Genomic DNA, 12,401 nt, shown 5'->3' on the forward strand with positions numbered 1-12,401 from the left:
GTTGGTCACTTAACAGGCTGAACCATCCATACATACCTCTTCTGCCCAATTTAAAATCAGAGTATTTGCTTTTGCTCTTGAGTTAAATCAATTTTTCATATATTTTGGATATTGGTTCCTTATCAGATACATGATTTGCAAATATCCCTTTCCATTCAGTAGGTTGCTTTTCCATTTTGTTGATGGCTTCCTTTGCTGTACAGAAGCCTTTTTTTTTTTTTCAAGAATTTAATTTTTTTATTTGACAGAGATCACAGGTAGGCAGAGTGGCAGGCAGAGAGAGGATGGGAGGCAGGCTCCCTGCAGAGCAGAGAGCCCAATTTGGAGCCTGATCCCAGGACCCCCGGATCATGACCTGAGCTGAAGGCAGAGGCTTTAACCCACTGAGCCATCCAGGCACCCCCAGAAGATTTTTAATTTGATATAGTTCTACTTGTTTATTTTTGCTTTCGTTGTTTTTGCTTTTGGTGTCCAGTTTAAAAGAAACATTGCCAAGATCTGTGCCAAATAACTTATTGCCTATGTTTTTTTCTAGGAGTTTTATGGTTTCAGGTTTTCTATTCAAGTCTTTAATCTGTTTTGAGTTAACTTCTGTGTATGGTGTTAAAATAATGGTCAAGTTTCATTCTTTTGTGTGTGGCTGTCCAGTTTTCCCAATGTGATTTATTGCAGAGACCATCCTCTCTCCATGGTATATTCTATATTCTTGGCTCATTTGTCATAAATTAATTGACCATATATGTGTAGGTTTATTTCTGGGCTCTCTGTTCTGTTCCACTGAAGTATGTGTCTGTTTTTATGCCAGTAGCACAGTTTGAATTACTATAGCTTTGTAATATAGTTAGAAATCAGGGAGTATGATGCCTCCAGCCTTGCTCTTCTTTTCATGATTGCTTTGGCTTTGGGTTTTTGTTTTGTTTTGTTTTGTTTGTTTGTTTGTTTTTTGTAGTATCATACAAGCTTCAAGGGTGTATGTTCTATCTCCGTGAGAAATGGCATCAGAATTCTGATAGGGATTGCCCTGACTGTGTAGATTGCTGTTTTGACATTTTAATGTTCATTCTTCCCATCCATGAGCACGGAGTAGCTCTCCATTTGTTTGTGTCTTCTTCAGTTTCTTTCACTAATGTCTTACAGTTTTCAATATATAGGTCTTTCCCTTCCTTGCTTAACTTTTTTCTTAAATAATTTATTCTTTTTGATGCACTTATAAATGGGATTATATTATTTCTCTTTTGTGTATTGATTTTGTATCCTGCAACTTCACTGAATTGGTTTGTTGGTTTTAACAGTGGGGAGTTTTAAAGAGCCTAATGACCAGATCCCAGTGCCAAATATTCTGACTCAGTCAGTCTGAGGCAGGCCTGGGTGGTAGGACTTGTTAAAAGTTCTCCAGGTGATAAAATGTAAAGCTACGGTTGAGAAACCCCTCTGTCGTCACGGCCTCCCTCTCCTCAGCTGACAGTCCTTCCTTCCACCTTTCTTCCAGAATTTCCCCATTGTGGGCGACTAAAACTGCTGCCTTGAAAGTTGTCAGCAACATCCTCACTGACAAGCCTTCTCTCTCCCAGGTCGCCTATCTTTCCTTCCTCCCTTCCCTCCTTCCTCCACCTCATTTATGCTGTTGACCACTTTCTCCTTCAAGTGCTTCTCCCCAATACCCCAATATACTTATCGAGCTTAGTTCTGATCCTACCGCGGTACCCACCCACCCCCGCCCCCATTTATTGTGTTGTCACACATTTCAAATTTTCTGAACATTCCCCAAAACACTGATCTTTTATCTCCTCTTCATTTGCTCTAGTTCAGACAGTTCAACCAAGTCACACCTGCTAACCTTTCCTGCTTTCAGGGAGAATTCCATTAATCGGGTATTCCATTCCCTCAAACTTACTAGATTATTCTATTTGAGTTCTTCTCCTATAGCTGCTTTAAACTCAACAGGTTGAAAGCTGATTTTCCATCCTTTTATCTTTCCTTCTTTACCTTCCTACCCCATATGATGTCTCTTCTCTGTATACATATATAGTCCCCTTTCAGTGATCTCTCCACCCACATAGCAACATTGTATTTTATTTTGCAAACATTACGTGCAAAGAAATATACTGTTGGGTACGCATATGCTTTTAAAAATAAAAGGGAGTCGTATTACCCAAACCCTTCTATAAAGTGCTTCCGCATTTGATATTGCATTATGGACTCCTATCTATGACGTACATTTAGAGCTCCCCTGCAATGGATTCCTCCCCTGTTCAGGATTCAGATGCCCAGGAGTGCAGCAATATAGCTCTTCTGTTGATGGATAGTCAGCCTGTTTCTGCCTTTATGTTCATTGTGAACAGTGCCAAAATAACCATTCCTGTATATATATCTTCTGTTGAGCATTTCCTTAGGATAAATGCCTAGAGGTAAAATCTGCCACACAGAATATGAAGCTGGGTTTCAGTGCTCACTTCAGTGTTTGATTTCTGACTTCCCCATTCCTCAGCCATCATTAGGGACTTTTGATACTTCCTGTCACTTCTTGTCAATGCCATCCTTCTGGCCCTGTCTCTTCTCCCCCTACACCTGGATTACTGCTGTTAGTGTAAGGTCATGTTACCCCTTGGCTCCAAGGCCCCAGTAAGTAAGCCCTGGGTCCTTACCCTGAGCCCTAACAAGACTGGCCTTGGCTCCTTACCTTTATGGCTGCAGGCTTCCCACTTTTTTCTTTCACTCTAGCTACTCCACCCACAACCTCACTATTAAGAGATAAGGTCCTGCCTCAGGCTCTTTGCACATTCTCTTCCCTCACCTGGGAATGCTCTTTCTCCAGGTACTTACATGATTTGGTCTCCTAGATCATTTAGGTTTCTGCTTTAACATCACTTCAGAACTTCCCTGATGGTCATTCTTTTATCTAGTCTTATTTTCCCTTTGTAGCACTTAATACCAATTAAAAAAAAACACTTGTTTGTCCAATGGCCTAACTACCAGGAGCCTCCTGGTTGGCTTCTCTGTTTAAATCTTTTCCACTCAACCTACTAAACTTTGCACTGTTTTTCTTTCAGTACCAATTTGGTCACATCAAAGGTTTCCAAAGACTTTCTGCTTCTTAAGGCAAAGACTGTAATAATCTAACTTCACTTGCCAACTCTAATCACACCATCTTGACCACTTAGATTGATCTCTTTTATGTCTTAAAGCGGGACTGATTCATGGAAGCTGCCTCCTCTTTGATAGCATCTCTCAGGTGTTCTTTTTATGGAATTTATCATTTTACATTGTGTGAGTTATACCTCAGCACACCTTCTCCCGTCGGTGTTCTCCACACCAGCTATCTCTTTTATCTCAACTGTGCATCTTGCTGAGACCATTTGCAATAGAAAGCTTAACAAGCTCTTTGGAGTTTTAGCATCAAGCGTTGCTCATTCTTAAGTTGAGAATCTTTCTCCCCCCTGTGGTGTTTGGAGGTGTTTAGAGACTGTCACTAGTCCTTCCTTTAGCCATTTTTTTCTTTGAAGCGATCACAAGTGCTTCTCTCTACAAGGACATGAAAATATTCTGTCTGCCTGACACCCTAAGTACTAGTTGGAGGTGGGTTGAAATTGCTCTTCGGAGACAGGGCTGACAGCTGAGAGCTCAGTTAATGTTTCGATTTTTGTTTTTAATCTCTTCTCAGATAATACCGTGTACCTGCTGGTGGTGAACCATCCAGATTTTAAGTCCACAGTTGAGTTGTTCAAATTTCAAGAAGAAGAAAAATCACTTTTGCATCTGAAAACCATCAAACACAAACTTCTGCCTAAGTATTGAGATATACCATATTTCTATTTCCCTTTAACACCAGTGGGTGGTTAATTCACCGCTGGTTTTTCCTTCCAGGCAGAATGGGAGGGGCAGATAATGGCTGGCTGACTCTCCTTTCTAATCATCACAAACACTTCCAAATGTTCTTCTACAGATACTTTTGAGGATTCAGATCTCTGAGAGAAGACCCTTTCTCTTCCTCTTTCACTTCCCAGGCTGGCTGGGTGCTGAATTCTGGCTCCCAGGCTCAGAATGGCCTTCAAGCTGTTATTAAAACGTAACTCTGTTCTTCTCCAAAACCAGTCTTTGTATTTCAAACCCACACCAATTTCACAGACAATTCCTACATCATGAGCTTTCTTCTTTATTCTTTTATTTCTTCTTGTATTAAAAAATTAAATCTTTGATATTTCTATGAATTAGAAACATATACCCAAGGGAGACTGCAATCTGGTATCTCTAAGACCTCCCCGCCCTACCCCTCCTGCTCTTTGGGCACATGATATATGGAGTATCAGATGTTTGGTTCACACTCAGCTCCAATCTTCGGTTTCTTGACAATGTAACATAAGGAAAAAGAAAAAACCCAGGGTATCCCTGATCCCAGTCAACCCAAGCCCAAATCAACCTCCTCACTTGCCTTAAGATTTGGTTTGTGAGGCTTGTGATGGATTTGGAACAAAAGTCTGACACAGTCTTTCCAAACTGTCTTTATCCTCGAATCTTGAGATTGTCTAGAATCCCAACCTTTATTTGAACGATTAGCAGATAGTACTCGACTACCTCAGTATCCGTAAATCTAGATTTTTCTTAAAAGGTGTGTTATTTACATGTGGGGACCGAGCAGAGGGCCTGGCACGCAGTTTCCAGGCTCCCCCTCCTCTCTTTTCTTACCTGGTGGTTCTGAAGACAAGGAAACTGCAACTGGAGAGAAATTGAGTTACTGGATGAAGGTCAATCAGCTAATTAGTAGCTGTGTAGGAACCACATGGCCCAAGTCTTTTTCTGTGTCCCTAAGATGAGTGCAAATCCAGAGAACAGCTTTTGGTGCAACAGTTTATTTATACATTCTTTCAAAAAATGTATTTTGGAAAGAGAATAAGGATACTGAATGTCTGGTGAATGTGCCACATACCCAGATCTAAATTAGGGAAAAGTATATAAAATAGAGAAGCTGAGCTAATAATGATTGCAATAATTGTGATAGTAACAATGAGTTTTAACTATAAGTTAGGGCTATAATAACCAATTTAAACCGATTACTTTATTATCTTTCTACAAATACCATCTTAATTAGGTGTTATTATTGTTATGGCATTTTGGAGTATTTAACTTGCCCCAGAGAATACCATCAGCAAAACAGCAGAGCTGGAATTCAAACCCTGCTGACTTGAGGCTGAAGCTGCTGCTCTGAGCCAGTCTGAAATAGTGAAAGCTTACTTTGTTTATTTCACAGTTAGTCTTGGAAGTCTCAGATTTGTCCAGATTCCCAGGGTTAGAGTATTTTTTTCCTGGGCCAACTGCAAAAATACGTGTCTTTGGCAACATAGAACCGAATGAAAAAACGGGGTGCCACAATTAACTACAATTCTGGTCTCCCAACTAACTGAAGGACTAGGCCACGTGTATTTTCTGCTTTGTATTTAATGACTGTTTATGTTTTGCTTATAGCATTAATATTCCTGTTACTAATCTATCACAATTGAAGTATGTCATTAATGATAACACAAAGATCATAACTGATCATCTTCTATAGGCCAGACACAGTGCCAAGGTCTTGATATTCCTTCTTTCACTTCGTCTACCCTAACCTCACAAGGTTCAGAGAGGAAATTGCGGTGTAGGTTTCAGTGACAGGCTGTGGCCCCCATAGACAATAACAAGCAATGTCTGCATTCAAATGGGGTCTATCAGATCTCAAAGCAATCACTCTGCAATATTCTTCTCTGTTCTTTTTTACAAAAAACGGACCCATGATTTGTAAAGTATGCTCACTTTGGAAATTTACTTTTAAAAAAGAGAGGGGGAAAAACAGAGAGAGAGAGAGAGAGAGAGATTTATGCCTGGATCCTATACACACTAATCCTAAATTCCTAGACCTTTCTTCTCATGTCGTGGTAGTTAGTGGTCATCACTGACGGAGGGGTTCAGCGAGTGGCAGGCATTCTACAAAGCCCACAACAGGCATTGCCTTATTGCGATTTCCAGTGAGACTCCACAGATTAAGATTCTGACCCTTAGTCTTATATTAATGAGCTGCATGACTTTGGGAAAATTGTTTAACCTCTCTTTACAGATGAGAAAACTGAGACTCTGCGTGCTTATCTAACTGGCCCAGGAGCCCAGAGCTGCGTCAGAGCCGCTGTGCTAGCCATTACGCCCTCTGCAATGGAGCGGAGATAATTCTCTCCCAGATAATAGCCCTGGGGAACTTCTGTCACCTCAATCAGCAGAGAATGACTCACTTATGTGTTCACTGTTGTACCTATTAAAGCAGAAAAATAGACTCATATATCTTAGATTTTCAGTAACGGAGAGAGAATCAAAATCAGAAAGAAAATATGCCATAGTATCCCGTTTCTGAGCATTCTTGCTCGCAGACATTTTCCTCAGTTCAGCATCGTGAAACTTTAAGGCCAGAAGTGACCTTTTAAGATGGAGAGATAGAGCTGTCCAGCTCATCCTCCTTTTACAGATAAGGAAACTGAGGCCCTGACGTGCAAAATGATTAATTTTACCTAAATTGCACAACTAATCGTGGTAGAGCTTTTACTAAAATGCAAATCTCAAGATTGTCAGTGGTTTTCCCTCCCTCCGCGTGATGATAGCCTAGGCTATTCTATATGAGAGTGACTTCTGTATGAACATAAATGCATTTTGCCCTAATAATGATTCCTGGCCTAATTTAATGTCTGCTGATTTTAGTATATCTACACACACACACACACACACACACACACACACACACACTCATAACCCATCACACTATTTTTCCGATATAGTTAATAGGATTTTTATGTTACATTGCTATAGTAACCTTTTAGGGTTTTTTTTTTTTTTTTAGAGTAATTATTGTCTTTGAAGATCATATAGGTGGGATTGATGTCATATTAATTCTGTGACATAAAGACTGGAGTGAAAACTTCATCCTGCATCTTGATTTTGGGAACAGCCATTACTGAATGCTAATCAATGCCTACTCCTGTAATGTACAACACCTTCACCTGGATATACCCTGTATGTGTGTTTCAATTTGCAGTTTGAATGATATTGTTGCTGTGGGACCTGAGCACTTTTATGCCACAAATGACCACTACTTTGTTGACCCCTACTTGAGATCCTGGGAGCTCTACTTGGGTTTAGCGTGGTCTTACGTTGTTTACTATAGCCCAAATGAAGTTCGAGTGATGGCAGATGGATTTGATCTTGCTAACGGAATCAACATTTCACCTGACGGCAAGTATGTGAACTGTTTATCACGCGTTTCCCAGATTCTCGTTAGCTCTCTTTAGAACGGACTCATTTTCTAAACTACATGATATGCTCTAACGTGTCATCCTGGTAAAAGGAAATTAGGAAGAATCTTAAAATATCTTAATTTTTCAGGGGATAAAATGTATCAAGTCAAAATTTTCTATTTTGTGTAAGCATATTCTTCTAAGTTTGCGGGGAGGGATGTATGCATTAAGAAGGGAAACTGGGATAAACATTCAGCATTTCTAAACAACTTTGCTTTGAGGGAAGCGTTTTGAGGGCGTAATAAGATGAACTGCATGTAGTTATATATCTCAGCTGTGCTGTTTGTGACAAGATAAAGAGCCTGCACCAAAGTGTAAATCAAGACACTTCTTTCTTCATCAAGAAAGTGTTACTGAAGGCGAAGAGTCTGTTTATCGCGGGAGTGTTCCTCATGGTGTAGTTGATTTACATTATTATTTGATGATGACCCTGAAACAAATGATTCACAGAGAAACCCTGGTCTGGGAACCACACTTTGGGTAACATTAGTCTGTCTACAAAAGCCATGTATGCAGTCCTACATACCCTTTGTCATCTTCTGTCATCAGGGATTTCAGGAGTTGGTAACATGATTAGAGGAAACAATGTGGACAGCTTTCAGTTATTTATAGCATTGCCTGGTTTTACAAAGTAGCAGATAATACATAGTCATTTCTCTCTTTGTTCTGGGATGCCCTGCCTTCAAAATACTAAATGCGCAGGGTCAGAACCTGGCTCAGGGTAGGAGTGGGGGAAGGTTTCTCTCGGCCAAGCATCTTGTCTCCTCTCATACTTTCTCTGGCCTAAAACAAGGGCCTGGTTGCCAAAGGGCTTTCCTGCAGCCTGCCCGAGAGAACTCGCTGTCCTCTGAGAGGCAGAACCTGGGGATTGTCGCCATGTTGACCAGCGAAGAGAAGTGGTGTAACAACATTTTACACCCAGATATTTAGAGCTGGTACTAGGGCTGCGTTTCTTCCCTCCTGATCAGGGGCAACTAGGTTCCTACCTTAGGAAGTAACTTTTCAGAAATGAAAACTCCATTGTACATTGTAAACTCATTGAGTTGGGTTTCTGTTTTGTTTTATTTTTTTTACAATTGGGTGTGCTTTGAGAGGGATTGCATTTTCCTGTCTCTAAGCAGAGTTCTCTCCTAGGAAGAGTTCTCCCAGCTTCACCATAACCTTCTGAGCCGTATTACTTCAAGTGCTTTGATGTAGTTCTTTCTTCTTTGAAGGTATGTCTATATATCTGAATTGCTGGCTCATAAGATTCATGTGTATGAAAAACACGCTAATTGGACTTTAACTCCATTGAAGGTAAGATGTATTAACACTATAAGTTTGCAGAGTGATAATTAGATTCTAATTGATTTGTGAAATTAAAAGTGAGCAAAAAAGGATTGTCTAATTGGAACGGGTGAGAACCAATTTTTCACTTCTTTATTAAGAGTCAACAGCATCGTGTGTGTTTGTTGTTCACTTTGGTTCAGCGGCAGAGTGGGGAGGAGCAAGCCCAGTATCTCACCTATGAAACTTGGATTCTTTCTGCCCTAATGAATTCTCACGGCTTAGTTTCCCGTCCCTTCCTCTTTTGCTCCCTTCCTCCCACTTTTCCCTCCCCCGCTCCTTCCCCCCTCTCTCACCCTTCCATGTTTTCCTCCATGTTGATGAAACAGCCGAGAAATCACCTCAACTGGTAGTTCCGATGACAGCGCTCTCCACGATAGTTAAACATCGTGAAAACATAATAAAAAACCCAATAAAGTATCAAGGACTCCCAGCGGCCACTCCGCACCCCTGCCGCCCATCACCTCGCCCCCTTTGTCTCTGGCGCTTCCCCCTGCTTGGTGTCCCTGAGCTCACCAGGTGGGGACCCACCTCGGGTGGGGCACTCAAGTCCCCTCTGCTCTGATCATCTTCCTCCAGTTCTCTGTGGCTCTCTTCTTCATACCTTTCCAGTTTCCTCTAGAATGTCACCTCAGCGAGGCCTTTCCTGGCTACCTCATCTCGGCTTGCGACTCTGCCCGCCTAGCTACACACACACTGCGAGTCTGCAACCTCAGGGGCTTCCTGGTCCAGTCTGAGCCGCCCTCTTCCCCTGCCTCCACACACGGAGGGCGAGGAGAGGCCGAGAAGGAGGGAGGCCACTCTGCATTGCTCGGTGGCAGGTTCAATAAACAAGGGCCCTCAGCTACTTGACTTGTCTTGGGCGCTGCAAGAAGACTAGCTCTCTGCACCTGCCCACTGGAATCTTAAACGTTTATATAGAGCACTTAATAGGGGTTCGGTCACATATACTGTCCAGAGGGGCTCAAGCAGCACCTTACTCCATCCAGGCCGTGTTCCTGGAATGGCTCCCACTGTGTGCACAGTGGGCAGAATGCACATTCCAAGGACAGGGAAGGGGACGGGACACCTTCAGTTGTCCAAGTTCAGCTGGAGGTTCAGCCAGAGGTCATGTCCTCCCAAGGACCTCCTCCAACATGCCATCCCTCGTGACGGCTCTTACGATCTCATACACCCAGCTCTTGTGCAACATGTCCTGAGCAGTCAGTGATGGTCGGGGGGTGAGGGGGGCCACTGGCACGGAGGCAGCGAAGTTAGTGCGTTTGTGCTAGGGAAAACACAAATTACTGCAGTGATTCCCCAAATCAATGACAATTTTTTTTTTATCCAAGAGCCCCATGATCCGAACCACTGATTTATTAAGTCCCCCAAGCTGAGGTCAGATCACTCTAGGCGTTCACTTGTGTCCTCATGTGATTTGATAGAGACGACACTCCGGCACACTCACCAGGTGTGAACCCACAGAATTCTGTTCGGATAATGGCAAAGAGGTGGTAAGTAGTGTTCGAGGCCATCCGGTTTTGGAGGACAGCTTTGGTTATTAGAGACATTTCAGTGTTCGGTAAGGACAGGCTCCTCATTTACAGCTTACTGGATGAGTTTGGCCAGGGCTTTGCCAGTCTCAGGGGATGGCCTTGGACTTCTTTGGTAGTTGTCTTGGCTGTTGCCTGGGTCATTGTTTAAAACACGTTGGGCATGCTACTGCTGTGTAGACCAAGTCACTCTATTTTGAGGACACTAGAGCCTCCTTGGAAATATGCCCTCCCACTGGGGCTCTGGGGTGGTTACTCTTTTTATGCATCTCTTCTCTGTATCTCCTAAAGGGTATGTTGCCAGAGCTTGTATCCAAGCGAGGACATGGCTTCCTGATTGCCAGGGGCTGTCACCCCTGCCTGAGCTGCGATGTGGACAATGGGGACAGCCTCAAATCCCTGCAGGCCAACACAAATGTTTTGCCGCATATCCTGATTGCGCCAGAACTTATTCCCATCATCCACCCCTTGGCTTGCCACCCTTCCAGCTGTAGGATTAATCCCTTTACAACAGTCCAAAGGTCAATGCAAAGGGTTAAGGGTCAGGGCTCTGGAGTGACCACTAGTCAAACCACCCGAGTTCAGGCCAGGGGCCGCTGCGGATTCTTCCTGCTTCCATCCAGATGGTGTCAGTGTTGGGCTGAAGAGCAACTCCGGTTTGGGGGAGGAGGGATGGATTCCCTGGACTAGATTCATCCCCCACTCCCTCTCTACAAGCTGCAAGGACTGCCATGGAAAGAGGGGGAGAGGGCAATGCGTCTCCTTCTCTACCAAGCCTAGTAGTGCCTGTGTTTCTGGAGACAGTGGGCAGGTGGGCAGGGTGCTCCCACGCTGCGGATCGGAAGGTAGTCAACGTTGGGCTTTGAACCATGGCAGAGATGCGTGGATGGAACATAGTCCCAACCTACCCCTTGATAGGAAAGGAAGTTCTTACTTTGATGCCCTCTTCCTTCCCGAAAGCACCCTCACCCCCCACTCCGGAGCAGTGCTGCAGAGCTCTTGCTCTAGGGGGTGTATGGAGTTTCTATCCCCTCTGGGACCAAAAGCTAGGGGTACTCTGTCCTCCTGTTATCCCCACACAGTGCCCACAGACACATCTAACTCTAACTCAAATAGCATCTAACATTTAACTCAAATAGCAGTCCTGCCTGCGAGATGCCCGCGGCTGTAATCTCCTTCACTAGTATGTTTGCTTTCTCCAAGGGAACCTGCGGCCCTGGTTCCCAGTTGCACACATGTCCTTTCTTTATCAGTCTGTATCAGAGACAGAGACATCATGCCAGATGGGGAATGAAAGTCCTCCAAAACCCCCAAATCCCTACAAAGGTTTGCACCGCTTTCAAGTCCTTAGGGCTTGTTAAGCTTACGCCTTATCAATCACATTCTGGAACGCATGTCTTGCCCAACCACATGACTCGCAAACGCCTGTGGCTGTTCCTGGGCCTTGAGTTTTCTGTGGGCTCATGACCCATCTTCTCCCTTGCAACTGTTCCAGGAAAGCCTGCAGAATGTCCTGCGGCGTGTTCTTGGATACCGTCTCCTATCTCTTTATGCGCCCAAGCAATTTATGTTGTTTAACAGTTACCATTTTCTGAAGGGGTTGCAGGCGTACTGGTTCGTGGTGCGTGTTTCCCCTCAGCGCTGGTCTGATTACCAGAATCCAGGGTCAGATTCCTGAGAGAGGTTTGCAGTTCCATCTCGTAGGACGTCAACGCCCCGTAGATTCTCTGGTATTGCACTGAGAAGAACCTCATATTCCTGGGAGGAACACTAAATCCGTCAAAGAACCTTCTTAACCGTAACCATTTGCTCTCTGTAATCACTGATGGTGCTGAAAACTGAGGGTCACCATGGGTCAGAGTGCATTTGGATCCAGCAGCCACCAGAGCTCCTGGAGGACCAGCAAAGAGCGAGTTCAACTTGACGCCTCTGATCATCTCCACCTGCCCGCACCTGGAGGCAGTCCTGGCCTGTCTCTATACCTGGGTTAGGGAGGCACCCACCCCAAATAGCACTGTTTTCCTGAGGCTCCTGCTGGAGCCGGCAGGGCATCAGGGACAGTAAGAGGCAGAAGGAACAGGTCTGAATTGTTGTTCAAGTTTTGTGGCTTTCCGCCGGCCAGTGAACAGTGTTGGGTTGTCAGTTTCTCTGTTCTGGGGAGGTCCCTGCAGCAAGGAGATTAAACCCCATTTGTTTCGGGGTTGTTTTTACTGGACCTTGACAGCTGATTGGGAAA

The 12,401-nt window shown here is 43.9% G+C and overlaps 1 protein-coding gene across 2 annotated transcripts in view; it reads left to right on the top strand.

The window, feature by feature from the left end:
* PON1 (paraoxonase 1) overlaps window positions 1-12,401 on the top strand; it is a 32,060-nt gene that overhangs the window by 11,519 nt on the left and 8,140 nt on the right. For both annotated transcript variants that reach the window (XM_082693638.1, XM_082693637.1), the window contains exons 5-7: window positions 3,662-3,788; window positions 7,049-7,249; window positions 8,522-8,603. In XM_082693638.1, the coding sequence (XP_082549764.1) occupies window positions 3,662-3,788; window positions 7,049-7,249; window positions 8,522-8,603 (410 nt within the window). The remainder of the gene's footprint in view (window positions 1-3,661; window positions 3,789-7,048; window positions 7,250-8,521; window positions 8,604-12,401) is intronic.

The sequence above is a fragment of the Mustela nivalis genome, assembly GCF_964662115.1.
Source record: "Mustela nivalis genome assembly, chromosome: 12".
In the NCBI taxonomy this organism is placed as follows: Eukaryota; Metazoa; Chordata; class Mammalia; order Carnivora; family Mustelidae; genus Mustela; species Mustela nivalis.